We start from the raw sequence: 17,747 nt of genomic DNA on the forward strand, positions 1-17,747 counted from the left end.
ATTTTCCTAAAAACAGCATCATCCACCAAATTCAAGCATCTCCTAAAATGTGAAGTGTGGGATGTAGGTTCTAACTACCTGGGTTTGAATTCTGACCCTTTACTCACTAACTTTGACTTAACTTTGCTCGAAGTTCCTTCTCTATAAAGGGTGTAGTTGTGTCTACCTCATAAGGGAATGAGGATGGCTAAGTGTGTAAAGTGCTTATCCTTATGCCTGGCACTATAGCCTCATTGCCTGCCGAACCATTTTCCTTAACTTTATACAGCCTTAAGAATTTTCTTTGAAAATAATTTATTTTTCTTAGGCCTTTCTAAATTCTGAAAAGTAGAAACAGTGGTTTGAAGGAATACTTGGTTTTATAATAAAGTCACATTTTGACAAGCTTGCACTGTCATGTCAAGATTAGGATTTAGCCTAAAGGGTTTTAGTTCCTATTGCCTAGAAATGTACTGACAATATGTTAGAGCTGAACTTAATTAAAAAATTTTTAATATGAAAGATTTTTTTATGAGGTCCAAGAATGTTAAATACATTCTTTAGCTCGTTGATAGTACCTACCATACCTAATATGTTCCAAATAAGTGAATTTTCATAGCAAATAAAGCTTTTCCTACATTAAGAAAGAAACTTTTGATACAGCTGTTTAAAGACATTTCAATAGCCATTCAGTGCATTTGCCTATTGTTTCCCTTCAGATCCTTTTAGTATTTCCTTCCTGTTCCTGGTGCTTTAAAATCTTTTTAGTAACTAATTTTCATTGCAGTATCCACTAAATGTTATTAAAACAAAAAAGCATAGCATTGGATCATAAATCATCAAATTGGATAATGACTGTACTTTCGTAGTCTTGACTTTTTAAGCTGCTGGATAAAATTTTCATGAAGATGGGCACTCACATACAACGCATTTTGGCCAAAATGATGTGAGCTTGAACATGTTACACTTAATTAAAAAAACGAAAGTTCTTGATGTTTACATCTAATAAATAGTCCCAGACAAAATAAACTTTGGATTTGGAAGAAGAATTGGCAAAATTAACATTCTTTGTGGCTTAGTGTCAAGTCCCCTTAATTATAGGAAGGTTTTTCTCATTTCAGTGGTCAATAAAAGGAAAATGCAAAGTCAGCCCACTCTACCCTCAGCATCTGGTTACCTCACAACATGGTAGACTTTGGTAAGGTTTAAACGTGGACCAGTCACCGAGTGCCGGGAGCTCCTCTTGGTAGACGTGACTAGTCACTGTGTTCAGATGATGGGAATCAGAAACCTCTGCATTTCAAGCAGCCTCTGCAACTCAGATGGTACTGGAAATGGAAATGAATTTGCAACCCCGCTCTTCTTATGAAGAGGATCTGTGCTATGACCAGAATGCAAATCTTGACTGATGTCCCGGGAAGAAAAGGAGAGAAGGAAATCTTGTGTGTTTCACTCAGCACGTAACTTTTACCTCCCCTTATTTAGAAAAATTCAGGCATGTTTAGTACACTTTAAATCCACTCAATTTAGTCAGGAGACCTTAACAATGGTCCAAGACTTGTAGGCTGACGTTAAACAGGGTCACTCAACTCCGATGGCATCTTCCACTGTATACAGGTGATTAACAGCAGTAAATCTCTGACGTGGTTTACAGTAAGGTTCAAACAGAAGGGGCAGAGCCAAGTGAAAACCACTGAAGGGGCAGAGCTAAGTAAACGTGTGCCTCAAGCAGTGTAAAATTTCTTGATTACCAAGGCACTTAAAGCTTTACATAGTTTTAATACTTGAAGAGTTGTAAAAGCCCACATAAAAAGTGTGGAGAGCACTGGTTAAATACACAGATTCCCAAGCCCTCACCTATAGGCCTGCTGAATTGGAATTTAAGTTAGTTAGCAGTTCCCAAAAAACCTAGCTGACTGATAGATGAGGGGTCTTTGGGAAACACTTTTACAAACAGTGCTAGAAAAAGATACTCAACCATTAGTCATCAGGGAAGTGTAAATCAAAACCATGAGATGCTTTAATGGTCTTTTTAGGATGGCCATTATCAATAATGAAAATAAGTGCTGGCAAGAATGTGGAGAAATTGGAACCTTTGTGTATTGCTGGTGGGAATGTCAAATGGTGTAGCTGTGGTGGGAAACGGGTGGTTCCTCAAGTGTATTTCCAAAAGAATGAAAAACAGACTCAAAGAAATAGTTGTATGCTCATGTTCACAGCACAACAGCCTAGAGGTAGAAACAAGAGATAAATGAATAAAATGTGGCATGTGCAGCAGTGGAATATTAGTCTTAAAGAAAGGAAATTCTGATACATGCTGCAACATGGATAAATGATGACATGCTAAGTGAAACATGCCAGACACAAAAGGGCAGATATTCCACTTACATAAGGTACTTAGAATAGGCAAATTCATAGAGACAAGGTAAAATAGTGGCTACCAGGGTCTGGGGGGTGGAGGAATGGGGAGTTACTTTTTATTGGATACAGAGTTTCAGTTTAAGATGATGAAAAGGTTTTGGATATAGCTAGTGGTGATGGTTGTACATTAGTGTAATTAACGACCCTGAATTACACACTTCTAAGTTAAAATGGTAAATTATTTTGCCACAATTTTTAAAAAATCAATAAAAGAGCTCAGACTTAAAAAAACCAAAAACAATGCTAGAGAGATGAAGGTCATACTGCTAATTTCATGTATGTATGGGTTTTCTCAGTCAGCTCCTTTAGTAAGGAAAGGCATGCTCAAAGCCAGAGGGCCCAGAAGATGCCCTACTGCTGTTCACAGACCAGTACAAAACTGCATACTCGGGACTCTTGAGGAAGAATACAGATAACTCCCACTCTTCAAATGTGTGCTATGTTGCCACTGCTGGGTGGGACACGGCAGAGCAAGGTGGGTATGGATTAACTCCCTCTGGTTGCTGAAAACAAATTAACATCATAGTTTCTTCTACCTTGTAAGACGATTGTGCAGAAATAATAAAATCACAGTAGTGATAAGATAGTCAATGAAATGTTTTCCAAGCTCCCGGTGCTTGCTCTCTCCCACTGGCCACGGCCCTAGGTCTGCACTTGTCCTCCCAGAACACATTCAGATTTTACCGCCAGGTCTGAGCACAGTATTTGGGTAATTTGTATATCCCATTCTTATCCAAGAAATTCCGAAGTATCTTTACATATCTGTTTTTTATATTTTTGTAATATAAGATTCTGAAGTCCATTACTGGCTGGAGTAATGATTAGAAATTGTTCCGTGTTATTTTATGTTGCATTCTAACTGTATCTTCACAGTAACACTGATGGGAAAACTAAGATACAGAAAGTTCAAATGCTAGTAAGTAGAAGAGCCTAACTTCATACTTATCCATATCTGGACTGAGTCACAGGAGAAGAGAGGCGTGGAGAAAGGCTACGAGAACTGAGGATTGGCACAGGCAAACAAGCAACACAAGGGGAGGTGGCAGGAATCAGGATACCAAGTGTAGGGACCATCCCAGGGTGGATGGCTGCCTCCCTCTGGGGACTGGACTTTTTTCTAAGATGACAGGCATTCAGGGCCAGTATGTTTCTGTCACGTAGGCCAACACACGCCACTCTGCTGCTTCCCTCAGCAAAGGAAGGGTAGGATGTGTAGACCTCATCACAGTTTGCTTCACTTGAATGTTTTCCAAAAAGACTAATAGTTGGCTATTATTTTCACCTTTGCCCAGTTCCCCTTCTGATTGCTTTCAGGGGCCAATAAAGTCTACAGGTGAATCTGCTAAGGTAATGGTCTATACCAATGGTTCTTGACCTTGACTACACATCAGAATCATCTGGGTGGCTTAGTAAAAAGCAGATTGGGTCCCACCCCCAGAGTCTGATTCAAAAGGTCCGCTGATGGGTTTTGAGAATTTACATGTCTAATAAGTTCTCAGGTAATACAGATGCTTCTGTTTGGAACCACAAGAGAACCACTGTTCCATAACTTTCCAGGGACAGTAATGAGCCCATTCAAGACAAGAATTCAATTCCGATTTAATCAATTTATTAAATTAACATTTCTGTAATAAACACTAGCCACCGCTTGAGTCAGGTTTGTTACTGCTGAGATTAGGTTCGCAAATTAGGGACATTTTGCTTACCCCTGCTGGTGTGAATAAAATCATCCTGTCAGTACCTTTCGGCACTTTATAACTTAAAATTCTAAGAAGTTGAGATTTGGGCTTACAGTTTGCTATTTAAGAGGCCAGGTCTGGTGCTGACAGTAAAGCCACCATCAAAAGCTGCGTTAAGAACTTCATCCAGGCAGGTTGCTGTGACAAAACTTAAATCCTGCCGGACATTGCCTGGGATTTCTTCAAGGTCTTTCTCATTCCTCTGAGGAATAATGACACGCTTCAATCCCGCTCTGTGTGCTGCCAGCACTTTGTCTTTAATTCCACCTACCTGTAAGGAGAGAAGAACGTTATTAAGGTTTATGATCATCCTCAGGCTGTGGAAGAAACCCTGACCCACCTTTCTTTCACTGCTATCTTAAAATATCCAAATCATCTTCCATTTCGCTAGAGCATGAGCTAGGAAAGCCACTGAAAAGGTTAATAGTAAATTCTTTACATTTCAGTTAGTATTATATTAAATCCTTTTAATGGAAGATTCTAAATTTTTGACAGGTATAAGCACCTCTTCTGTCCGTGATTCTCTTTTATATTGTCAAGGTTAACGTTTATATTCCTTTCTGTACTCACAACAGTCTTGTTTATAGGTTGATTCTGAAAAAGCATTACATTATTTTGACCATAAATACCATTCCTACAGAGCTTAGCTGCATGCCAGGATTATTTTCTTCTGTACAGGTTTAAAGCAATGACCTCTGTGCCGTGTGATGAAAACATCTAGGCTCTTGTGGTGGTTTTAAAATATGTCTAAAATGGTCCCTTGAGAAGGTGGAGTCTAATTCCCCTCCCTTGAATGTGTGCCAGGCTTAGCGATTTACTTATGAGTGCGGTGGAAGTGATGCTGTGTGACTTTCAAGGTTAAGTCACAAAAAATAAGAGCTTCTGCCTGGATCTCTCTTGGATCTCTTGCCCTGCAGGTAGCTCAGGTAGCCCAGATGTCTGAGGTCACCCCAGCAGTCCGGCCAACCAGGACCAATCTGCAGTCACGTGAGTGAACCACAACAGAAGCAGCTGCCCCGCCCCAGTCAGCCTTCAGATGACTGACTGGTATATGACTACATGATGAGAAACCCTGGGCCACAAGAGCCCAGCTAAGCCTCTCTCGAGTTCCTGCCCCACAGAAACTAAGAAGAGTAACTGCCGTTTTGGGGTGGTGTGTATGAGTATTAGATAACAGACACAAGTCTCAGTCACACCACCCGGAACACGCGACCCCTGGAGACAGCCCTCAGAAGCCTGCTCCCACCTGTGGCACCAGACTGGCTGGGCTCTAGGCCTTTCTGCACAGTGGCCATCCTACCACACTGTCACTCTCTTGCCAGGCTTTTCCTTTATGCTGCTGAACTACACTTTCAAAGTAACTTCTTCAGAAAGAGTGTGAGATAAACGGATTCCCTGCACGTATGGAAATGTCTATCTTGCATTCACATTTGGTTGACGGTAAGGCTGTGTATACAAGACGATTTAAACCCATTTTCCCTCAGAGTCTTGAAGGTGCTGTGTATCTAGGGTCACGGATGAGAAAGCTTTTACCTCCATGATCTGAAAAGTCATGAGGATGCAATCCTTTTTCCTAGTTGGTACAGGCCCTTTCAATCTGAACATAGCCTTAAATTCTAGGAAATGCTCCATTATTTCCTTGACAATTTGTTCTCTTCTATTTTCTCTGTTTAGTTAGATGTTGGATTTGTCAGACTGTTTTTTCTATTATTTTTTTCTGAATAGTTCATCGACCAATTCCTAAAACCATTCTTTTAAATTCAAGAGCTTTGTCTTATCCTCTGTTCTTGAATTACGTTTTCTCCAGACTTACCAGGTCTTTCTCTTAAATGCTGCTGCTTTTCTCCGTGTCTCCCATAATAGTTTAAAACTGAAGGCTTGCTCAGAGCTGCTGTGGCTTCGCCTCTGCTGGGGGTAGGGAAGCCTTTACCTGCGTGCAATTTGCACTGAGTGCAGGGGACCTAGTGGAAGAACCATTTGTTCTATGGAGATTTCAACGAATCCCCTGGTTTTCATTTCCCACCCCCTTCCTTTTCTCCTGGTCTGAACCTTCTGGCTCTGAGCCAGTGCTTTTCAACAGATTCCTGCTGGGAAGACTGTCTCTACCTCCAATTCTGTTACATCAGCTGGGGACACTTCTGTCTTCTAGAAGTTGGCTGAACTATCAGCTGATGGCTCCCCACTCATTTTTTTTTTAACATCTTTATTGGAGTGTAATTGCTTTACAATGGTGTGTCCCCCCTCATTTTTAAAAAAAAAAATATTTTTCATTTATTTATTTTTGGCTGCGTTGGGTCTTCGTTGCTGTGCACGGGCTTTCTCTAGTTGCAGCGAGCGGGGGCTGCTCTTCATTGCGGTGCGCAGGCTTCTCATTGCAGTGGCTTCTCTTGTTGCGGAGCATGGGCTCTAGGTGCGCGGGCTTCAATAGTTGTGGCACGCAGGCTCAGTAGTTGTGGCTCGCGGGCTCTAGAGCACAGGCTCAGTAGTTGTGGTGCACAGGCTTAGTTGCTCTGCGGCATGTGGGATCTTCCCAGACCAGGACTCACACCCGTGTGCCGTGCGTTGGCAGGCGGATTCCTGACCACTGCGCCACGGGGGAAGTCCTCCCCCCCTCATTTTTGACTGTTATAATTTATTCCCTTTATTCCTTGCTTAGCTTACCATTTTGAACTAGGAAACTAAAGAGTTTATGGTCAGTAAAGCACTTGCTCATTTCCTTTTAGTAGTACAGCTCGTATCAACCACTACTGTCACTAGAAATGCAGTAGTTCTGGGGTAAGGTAAAGAAAAGAGATCGACATTCCTATCGAGTACAGATATACAGTTATATCATAGTAAATAAGGTTTAGAATATGACTTTCTGGTTGAATTAAATTTAAAAAATCAGGGAACTGAGAGCATTTTTTGTGATCCTAATTGGTGAGATTCTATGACCTACTTTCACCATTACCTCATAAAATAAAGGCGTTCTCATAATCAAGAACATTCCTTTTTTTCTCATTTTACTATTGAACCCACCAAAACTTTATTGTAGTCTGGTACTGCTAACTAATGACTTAAACCTCTAAATGATCTCTCAAGTTCTATGCATTTTTCAGTGTTTTTATAAGTAGTTATGATATAGGCTGGAGCCCTAAAGCCTCATATGTACAGAACGTTTTCAAAATTTAGCAATTAGGCATGGTTAGTCTTTACTACAATTTCCATTTTATACTACTTCTTTTCTATATATTTTTTTATCAATCTATCAATTACAGTAATCTAAGTTATCTATAGGCGGATAGGAGGTCTCACAGGAATTCCAAAAGGTGAGAATTGGGCTTAAAGTTTAAAAATAGCTACCATCCTATTTTACACACATGCCATATATTTAACAATTCATTAACTAGAATAAAGCCTCAAATCTTCACCTGAACAGCTGATATTTCTGGTGACCAGACTGATATTTTTTTCTGTAAGCAAGTCTTCTTTTTTAGTAGAGGGGAAAACATGGGGAAAATTGTCAGTTTTTCCTTTATTTGATCAAAATTTTAAAATCTGAATTACAGATATAAAAATTTAATATGTGTTTAAAACTAAGCTATTCACAGGAAGAAGGCAAACCACTATTAATTTAGATTTTAAAATACTATTAATAAAAATTTTAAATTAAAAAATTTAAAAACCATATAAATAGGTTTCTTCATACATACTGGAAGAACAAGACCTCGCAGTGTGATTTCACCAGTCATGGCTACATCTGAACACACCAGCCGCCCACTAAAAAGTGAGGCGAGACAGGTTGCTATGGTAACTCCAGCAGATGGTCCATCTTTTGTGACAGCTCCAGCTGGGAAGTGCAGATGGATGTCTGTGTTCTCAAGAAGATCAAAACTTCCAGAAGCTTTAAAAAAGGAAAAAAGGATTTTGATGTAGAAAAATTAAACCTGTTTTCTTTTTCTCCGAAAAAAGAAAATCAAAGAGATAAAAATGAATGTTTCGGGTAAACAGATCCTTCAAAATATTAATGGGCAGTATAAGTAAAGTGGGGGTCTGGAAGAACAGCTTCATTCTATTCCAAGTAGCAGGAAAAACAAAACAAACCCTTGGAGTCAGTTTCCAGCTCAGGTTCCAGTCAAACAGTCCTCAACTGGGAACTAGAATTTCCACAGGAATTCAAAAGCAAAGGTCTGTGCTTTAAGGGGTAAGTGGATCTGTCTCTGAACTGTGGGATGCCTCCTGGGTCAGGATCCCAAGGCTCTCCTTTGCCTGCAGCTGCACCCCCCGCCCCTACTCCCTGGGGTGGGTCGCTCACCATTGGTCAGATGGTATTTCTTGGCGTTGCTGCGGAGCCAGCTGATAGCCAGGTGGGCAGACTCCTTCATGACGTCCCCCAACTGGCCGGTCAGAGTTAACTGGCCTTCGCCATCCATCCGACTCGCCTCCACGAACATGATTTCCCCACCTAAGGGAGTCCAAGCCAAACCGATCGCCACTCCTGGTTGACTCAGACGCTCAGACACCTTGAGAGAAAGAAGGAAAATGATCGGTAAGGCCAACAAGAGCCGAATTCTTTTCAGGCTGACCCAATCACAAGCGCTGGCTCTTCCTCAGAGGGCTTAAGCTTAAGCTGCACCTCAAAGTACTTACTACTGCACGTGACTTGGAGTCACACAGGGCTTTTTTGCCAAGAGAGACTTTGGCATTTATCAGAAACAATTTTACCTTAAAGTATGTGTGAGTGACTTTTGATACTTAAGCACCACATCTAGTTACACATGCCCTAATTTTCAGGAACAAACGCAATCGTTTTATCTATCTCAATGCTTTTATTAGGCTGCATATTTAAAAACACTACAGCACCGAACTTCATTTTAGGCAATCATGAATTTGCTTCTGGAAGTAGAAACGCTCTTCTCAATGTACTTTTGAGAAGTGTTAGCTCCAGAGGCCAAGGTATATATTAAAACCCCTGGATCTTACTTCCCTGCCACTCATCTTTATTGCCGCAGAGGCACTGTAAAATGCTACTTCACTATGTCCTGGATCCTTTCTGTGTGCTCGGAGGCCCACTGTGCTGCCTCACTTCCATATTAAACTGATTGTGTCACTCACTGGTGATTACAAGCCAAATAGGTTAACACATCCAAGTTATGAAAACATATCAAAAGTAACAGTTGAAAAACAGTTATGTTAACTTTTATCGCACATTCTGAGCCTCCAAATTTCTTATCGTAATAGAAGTTATCCATGTTAGAGGAACTGGGCACAATATGTCAACCCAGCACTAATGCAATCATGAGATTTTTCCACCGAGAGGTAACTTTCTCACTACAGAGCAGCAGAGTCTATAGCCTGAGTTTCTGGTTAAAGGGCTGGGTGGCTGACGCTTACTTTTCCAAGGGGCTTAGATGCTGAAAATCCTGATTTTAAATGGATGTTTGACATCCATTGAAGGTACTGGGCACTTATTTTTAGTAGTAAACATAAAAGCCTATTTTTAAAGTTGGTTTTATATTTAAAATTTTAATTTTATATTTAATGATACGTTAGAGACTGGGAAGGCCAGGTTGCATCGCCGGCTGAGGTGACACTGTGCACCACGGATTTCACCTTCCCTCAGCTTTGCATTTGCCCTGTTTTGTATCTATTTGAGGAAAAAGACACAAGAGATCAATATGCAAAAGATCAGTACTATTTAAGGAAAACACAGAAACAATTATTTATAAAAGTGTTCACAAGGCTTGTTCTTGCTAATATAAAATCAATTCTCTATACCTGAACGACATCTACTTTGGGTGGGAACTTGTCAGAGGTTCCTGTTTTTACTGCATGGCTCTTTTCTAGGATTGACTGAACCAGTCCTAAAGAATTATCCTCAATATACTGAATCCTGTGCTAATTTAACAGAAAAAGCCATCTAGCACAACTTCATTAGCTATAATGAGAACAATCCCTTTTAACAGCTAAATCCTCAAAACTCATTTTGTCAGAATAATACCAAACATGTCCCCAAAGAATCAGAAGTAGGATTCATGTTGATTACCACATTGCTTCAAGAAACCAAGCCAGTTTCCAACACTCTCCATCTGCCAGTGCTCTGGGTAAAAGTAACTGGTCCATTGTTCATTGAAAGGACAGGGGGTAGATAAGTACACGTGACCAAACCAAAACCATCCAGGCTCGTAACCACTTTATTCTAACTTGACGGTAAGTGCTGAAATATTAACCTGAAGATGGGACCAGTGACAAATCTGTGTAACTCAACAACAACATACACGGGTGGGAGAACTGAGGGCAGGAGTTACTATCAAACCTAGAGTCTCGTGATGAGGCTAATAGCAGTTATCTAAGAAGTAACGAATCTGTAATTCTTAGACTTGGAGTCATATTCTTCAAAGCCATGTGTTCTGAAATTGTAACAATTCTCTTAACAACCAAGCATCCAGTTTCTACGTATTTTTCCCTCGGAAATAATGAGTGCAAGTAAATATGAATTTAAAAGATAAGATATATGCTCTTTCTTGCTCCCGCATGCAGTTTCCCAGCCATCTTAAACCCTTTATACAGAACAATTTGTATTTTATAGACTTCCCTAACAAGTGATTCAATACAATAATTTCAAAACTATGTTTATCTACTGGTACTTTTCTACCAGTTTCTAATTCCATTACTGGTTTGTGGAATCATCAATTGTATTAGCCAAGACAGGCCTAGGCTTGATGCTTAGAACGTTTTTCCCTCTAAATGTCAAAGTGGAGCAGGAGTTTCTCAAGTTCACTTCTGTCATTCAATTTCCCTTGAAACTGGTGCTTCAAGTTTCCTTTATCTGTTAACTAAATCTTGTTCAAAGAAATGGTCATTTTCTTCTGTAATAATTCTATCAATCATGTAAATATGTAGACTGAGGAAGTGTTTAAAATACTTAATGAAAAACCTAATTAATAACAGGATATGTCTTATAAAGTATGACTGCATTCTGAACACTTCAATGATAGCAGTGTTTAAGGAGCATTTGAGCATCTAATCATTGCCAATTTCACACGGTTCTTTCCTCTCGATTAACTTAAAATAGTGGTATTTAGTGATATTTGACTGAAATAGTAAATACGTACAACTCTTTGTGACCCTTCCAAACCTAGACCAACACTTACAGTTTTAATACCTTGTTATTTACTGCTGCAGCCATCAGAGGGACTAAGAGGTTTACCTTCATCCAATGGTGCTTTACTGGCACCGGGAGCCTGGCACCATCATGGATCACGGGGATGTCAAGTGAAAACCTCAGAGCGGTGACAGACTACCTACCTAACCGCATCAGATAAGGGGCCGCTTACCCCCCAGCACGGGGAGTGCAACAAGACCATCTAGCCAGTGCCTGTATCTACAGAGAGCCCTGCAGAGGCAAGGGTCCATGTCTGCGGAGTTGGGACAGGTGTCACAGGAGAGACTGAGCAGTCTTAAAATCTGCTGGGCAGAAAAAGGCCAGGAAGCCTTTTCACAGCAGAGAGGCCAGCAGGTGCCAAGGACTCAAGACAGGAATAATATTGTGGGCCTTCTCGCCAGGGACAGGCACAGTGCCTCGCAAAACCTGAGCTGTCAGATGGCTGCGGTATGTGTGCAGGTTCGTGCCTCAGTAACGCTTACACCACACGTTGCTTTGTTTTCTATAGCTTGCACAGCATTTTTTATGCTCCCGCCAGGGTTGTCACCACGGCGGCTCTCCATCTGCCAACTTCTTTAAAGTCTCTGTAGGAATATTTGATTTTTCCAGTTGTGAACTTGTTTGCTTTGGAGGGGTGCCGGGGTCAGCCACCGTCACCTCTGGAAGCTGCGCGACACGGCCCCGGTCTGGCGCAGCACCGGCGCCGCTGAGAGCCAGCCGCTTGCAGGCTCTTCCCAGTAAGGCCTTTCCTTGGTACAACTGGCTGGTGGTGGGCCAGGCTGAGTGCAGCATCGCTGCTGTCCTAACAGGGGCGTGGGGCACAGCAGGTCTGAATGGAGAGGGAGGAAGAAGGAATTTACTACCATGACTCTTTGGGCATTTCGTTAGTGTTTATACACTTTGCTCATTTCTAGCACCTGCTTTTATCTGTCTGCAAGGCAAGCACACTGATGGAATCTCCTGGAATTCACCTGTGGATGCATTCTATTCAGGACGTTTTTTAAAACCTGCATGTCTAGTCTCTTCTTTCCTTTATTACTATTTTTTCTAAGGGCAGTGACCTTTGCATAAGAACTTCTTGTCCACCACTGAGGCTTTCATATAAACTATGAATGGAGTCAGGAATACTCAGATGACACATTCTCAGGATTAGCAGACGACAAAACATAGACGCTTGTGGCTTGGATGACTGGTTTTCTGAGGCTGAAAATCAAATTTATCCTGGAAAGACTAGAGTTTATGTGTTTTTCTGATTGTGTCACCACATTTGTAGTCTATGAGATTGATTGTTACCCCCAGAGATATATAGGAACTCTATATGTTGGGTGTTTTTTTGGGGGGGGGGTGTCAACTGCAGGATTGTATTATATTTATATAATGTGTCTAATTATGTATATATATCTAATATGCAGATAATATATATGTGTGTATATATATATCTCATAATGTGGAGGCTTCTCCTGGCTTCACTAGGATGAAAATGAAACTTATAAGATTCTCATCTCCCCCCAAAGAGGTTCATGTAATCAGTAAAAGTAACTGCAGCCAAGTTTACCATTATTAATGGCAACCTCATAACTGACCAGACCCGACGAGACTCAGTGGATGCGTCCCTCCTAAGCCCTCCATGCCGGGGCCCGGGCCTGCCTCTGAGGTATTCTGAGAAGCAGTCAGGGAGCATGAAGCCTCGGCTGCCCCAGACACCGGCACCTACCCCACCCTCTCCCACTCTCTCTCTCATAATGCAGGGAGATCTGTTACTTTTTAAAAGTGGGTGTTTAACTGATCTTGCTTCTTTAGGAAACTTTATTGTATTTGAAAAGGTGACTTATGATACTATTCCTAAATATGAAATCTAGACAAAGTTTCAGGAACTCATTTTTCAACCTGTTGAGAGAATTCTAAACGGATATAACACCAGTAAAAGTGTGCCTTCTTATCTTTCTTCCTGTTAGTTTGCTAGGTCAGTAACATTTTTGGTACTAATGTATTTTTGCAGACTCATCTTCAATGAAAATAAAGCACAGTAAGGGGTGGTATAGGTTATTAAAGCAAATATAAAATTAGCGTTATAATAAAAATAAAAGGGACTTTTACTTTTGTGACTGGGCATAGGTCTATTTGTTTTAAGGGTGTATGGTGGTTGCAGGAACCAGTATTTGTTTGTTTTTTTAGCATGTACGGGGCACTATGGTGGGTGCCTTATATACATTAACTCACCAAATTCTAAAAACTATCTAAAACCTATATATAATCCCCCCATGCATCGGATGACGCCAGCACGGCCGAGGAGGCGGGGTTCATCACGCTGAGTGGCGTGCCTCTTCCTCCTAACCCCCGCTTATGGCAGCCGGCTTCCCATCTTCATTCTCTGCTCACTGCCTTCTATAGTCAAACCCACTCTCTCCTTCCTGACCACCCTGAGTCCCGCCATCACCCTGGGTTTCTTCAGGGAGTACCTGAGACCCATGCAAGCTGGCTTCTCTGTCTCTAAGCACGCCCTTAACTCCAAAACCACGCTTCTCACCCTCACCCAGCCACCCTTTTCCTGGTCCTTATTGCCAACAGAAGCCATACGACCTTTGAAATCTGAATTTAACCACCCCCTTCCCTGACCGCCACTTTTTCATCCTTCTAGCTCACTTGTACTCCAGACCATCAACTCTACCTCCTTCACATTATACACCAGCTCTGTCCCAGCTTTACTGCTCTCCTTGTGCACGAATACTCACTCCTCTGTTCCAGCGTTATCATCTTTTCCGTGTAATTACTCAACACTCTCAGCCCCCTTTCTCCATCATACCCGCCACAGGGGACCCTCATCACAGACCAGCTCTTCCTTCACACCGGGGACCCCACCGCGCCGCACTACCCCAAAGACTCTGCTCCTGTGGTACCTCCTCTCTCCAGCAACCTCAGTCTGACTCTCTCTACTGCACTATTCTGACCAGCAAACAGGCTGCCATTTGTAACCACTCTCCCTTTGACCTCCATCCTCCCTTCTAGCCACCTCACTTCTCTGCAGTCATTCACAGCCAAGCTTCTGAAAGAGCTGCCTACAAACTACTTCTACTTCCCCGCCTTCCATTCCCTCTTCAACACACTCCCATCACTCCTTGTGAACCCACTCTGTCAAGGTCACCTACAACCTCCATGCTGTAGAATCCGGTACACAGACAGCAAACACATCTGCATGTTCCCCCTTCTTGAGACAGTCTCTGCCTTTGTTTTCATGGCGGCACAACATCCTTGTTTTGCTCTTACCTGACTGCCTGTTCCTTCTTAGTTTCTCTCTGTCTGTTTTGAGGGCTCCTCTTCCCCTACGTGACCCTAACTGTTCAGGGCCTGCTCCTAGGCTCCCTGCTCTTTACCCCGTATCCTTTTCCTTTGGTGATCTCAACATTCCCAGGACTTTAAAAATCCTCTGTTTTCTAACAACTCTATAATTTATATCTCCCATTCCAAAACAGAGTACTATAGTTGGTAAGAATAAAAATGAAAATCTGAGGTAGAGCAGGTACGCCTTTTTGTTAAACTGCTGTACTTCAAGCAATTCTCTTTTAGCAGGAAAGGGCAGGAATTAGCTTGGCTGCAGGGTATTATAGGAGAGTGGAAAGAATACTGGACTTGAGTTGGCTGATCTGAGTTTAAAGACTGGCCTCAGTAATTGCAACTTATGTGAATTTGCATGATTCATTTAATTTCCTTAAGCTCTTTCCCTGTGTGTAAAATGGACGACCCCTAGCACAGTGATGGACCTTGTGGACAACAAAGAAATGTTCCATAAATCTTAATTTCATGGATGCAAAAAGCTGTGGTTACATAATTTGGGGCTGATGGTCATTAGACCACTAAAGGTAGAGAAAGAAACCCCTGGCTCCAGGGTAAATTCTCTCAACTGTGGAAAATATGAACAAAATGTTCCAAACTCCCAGATACCAGACCTTCTATTCTAAGATGCTATTTATAGAAGGGAAAATGGCTACTGGATTCATACTGGTCAAAGTGTTCATATGTAATAGCTCAGATGCTACAAAGAAAATAAAATAGTTTCTGCAGTGATATCAAACAGAGCTATTAAGCAGTGTTTATAAAATTTCTCTTTTCTGTCCTTGGGCTCTTTCTCTGCCAAAGCTCCAAGAATGTCAGCAATGCTTCCAAACCTAACAGGAGCAGTCATGGCTGGGAGAGAAGGGTCTATGCAACAGAAACATGCATCCATCTTTTGTTTTTATCAACTGCTCTGGTGTAAATTCCCAAAGAATGGCTGGCATGTACTGTTCTGGAAAGCCAAGAGAAAAGAGCCCGCCGGACACGCAGGAGCAGAACCTGTTTCTACTGTCGCTCACAGATTCACTGGGTTCACTCGGAACAGGAAAGCAGCTTTGGCCCGCGTTCTCAACCAACAAGTTTTGCTCCACTTCTTTCAACACTTCAAAATTTAAGTCCATCCACAGTATCTTAAGAATTCAAATAACCAAAATAATGTTTCTGATTCTATCGTTCAGGATCAGGTTTACTGCCAACAGTAAACGCGTTCTATTCTTGTAGCTGAGAGCTTTGCAGAACTAAATGACTAGCTCAGAGTTTAGGAAAATAAACAAGATGGGTTTGGGGGCTACTTCTCCTCTTCTCAGTTTTAAGACTTGAGGAAAATCATGTTTACTGGTAGTGATTTCAAATGCTGGATGGAGAGATTATCTTCTGCATAATTCACCAGATATACCTTCTGAAAACCTTTTTTCCTTTACACAGACAAGGTGATAGTAAAGCTTCTGAAGAAAGATGCTAATAAGTTCAGTAGTAAAATACATACTGTTTCTAGTAAATGCCCCAGGAAAGCTCATATAAGCATCCTATAAAATATATCACAATACCTCAGCAGTCACAGCTTCCCTTGGTGATCTCAACATTCCCAGGACTTTAAAAAGCCTCTAACAACCCTATAATTTATATCTCCCATTCCAAAACAGAGTACTATAGTTGGTAAGAATAGACCAACACCTATTTCTATCCAGCTCCCTTGACTCGGTCCTGCTCCCAAGGCCTTTATGGCTCCGCGTTCCGCTATGAGGGAGAATTACGGGAGAGAGATGGAAATAGGGCTGGGCTTGCATGTCGGTTTAACTCGAAAGGCACTAGTAATAACAATGAAAGAACAAATCCTGAAGGATGCCATCTGGTCTGCACTAGAGGAGCATGAAGCTAAAGCCAGGCTCATGTCTTCAGGTATTCTGTACTGGGTTGTTTCCCTCCCTCCTCCAAGTCTTCGATAGCACAAAGAAATACTTAATTAAAGCACATACCATAGGAATATATAGTTTCTAAGGAGGAAAGTCAGAGAAAGTCAGAGACACTGTTCTTAAAATGAAACTGGATGCAAAGAACAAGATCAGACTGGGTTTCCAAAAGAGGATCTGGCCAGGGTCTCTGGTGCTCTGCAAAAGCCACATTATCACATTAAGCACCAAAATTTAATACCACAGAGAACACAAGTTTCCAATCTTAAGACAAAATTCAGCCTCCCCAAATACCCAAATCTACTTCTCCCCCAATCTATTAGGCAACCAACAGAGTAAACTGGTGGGTATCAACAAAGGAACGAGAATGATCACCTCCATTTCATACATCGGGGGCCCAAGGATATCTTTCAGAGCGTGGAAGTCAATCAAAATTGGCATTTCAGGTGGTAGGGCCAAGTCGGTAGTGTCACTGATAGATTCGGGTTTTGTATCTTCTACGATGTGTTCTCTGTAACCTAAGAGAGAAAATTTTATTTAAGAATTCTCAGAGATTTGCAGGTTTGAAAATTCATTAGCAGTAAATATCAAACAGAAGCTCAGTGGACTTCCAACCGTTCAGTCACCTTTATACCTTTATTGAGGCACAAAAATTCACCTTGTGTACCTGTGGTACGCAACAGAAGAATTAGTCTTTCAAGAGCCCCTGAGGGGTGACACAATGCATTGCCCTGTTCATTTACTTTCACTTGTTTGTCCTCCACCTTCCCCCATTAAAGTGTAAGCCCCAGGAGGGCAGCAACCTTGCCTGTCTTCTTTTCAACCATTATATTAAGCCAAGAGCAATGCCTGGCACTGTTCAACTGATGGCCTTTAGAGGCCAGATACTCAAGTGTCAGATGCAATAGATTACCTTCTACAATTCTCTGTGAAATCAACACAACTCAAACTGTTCAATTCCCTCCTCAGAGGAGTTGCATCAGGTGTCCCATTTCCTGACAGCCAACGTGAACTTGGAAATGACAGAACCCCTAGAAGCAATGCCTCTTGTGTAAACATATAGCTCAACTCCAAGGTTATTATTTTCCAATAAAAACGAATATAATTGTCATCACCAGGGTAAGATAATATGAAGCCTGGCTTGAAATCCCTATAATAATGGACTATTTCCTTTACCTGCCTAAGAGCCCTGGCTGCTGACATCTTGTCGAAGGACTGACTCAT

At 41.6% G+C, this 17,747-nt stretch overlaps 1 protein-coding gene across 1 annotated transcript in view; it reads right to left on the reverse strand.

Moving 5' to 3' along the window:
- Window positions 1-3,987: 3,987 nt before the first annotated feature.
- The window catches only part of LONP2 (lon peptidase 2, peroxisomal), a 98,257-nt gene continuing 84,497 nt past the window's right edge, over window positions 3,988-17,747 (reverse strand). The window contains exons 12-15 of the mRNA XM_029206889.1: window positions 16,899-17,041; window positions 8,434-8,641; window positions 7,832-8,022; window positions 3,988-4,410 (exon numbers count right to left, since the gene is read on the reverse strand). Of these exons, the coding sequence (XP_029062722.1) occupies window positions 4,189-4,410; window positions 7,832-8,022; window positions 8,434-8,641; window positions 16,899-17,041 (764 nt within the window). The 3' untranslated portion in view covers window positions 3,988-4,188. The remainder of the gene's footprint in view (window positions 4,411-7,831; window positions 8,023-8,433; window positions 8,642-16,898; window positions 17,042-17,747) is intronic.

Source organism: Monodon monoceros, unplaced genomic scaffold, assembly GCF_005190385.1.
Source record: "Monodon monoceros isolate NGI ecotype Baffin Bay Population unplaced genomic scaffold, NGI_Narwhal_1 Super_Scaffold_10, whole genome shotgun sequence".
Taxonomy (NCBI): domain Eukaryota; kingdom Metazoa; phylum Chordata; class Mammalia; order Artiodactyla; family Monodontidae; genus Monodon; species Monodon monoceros.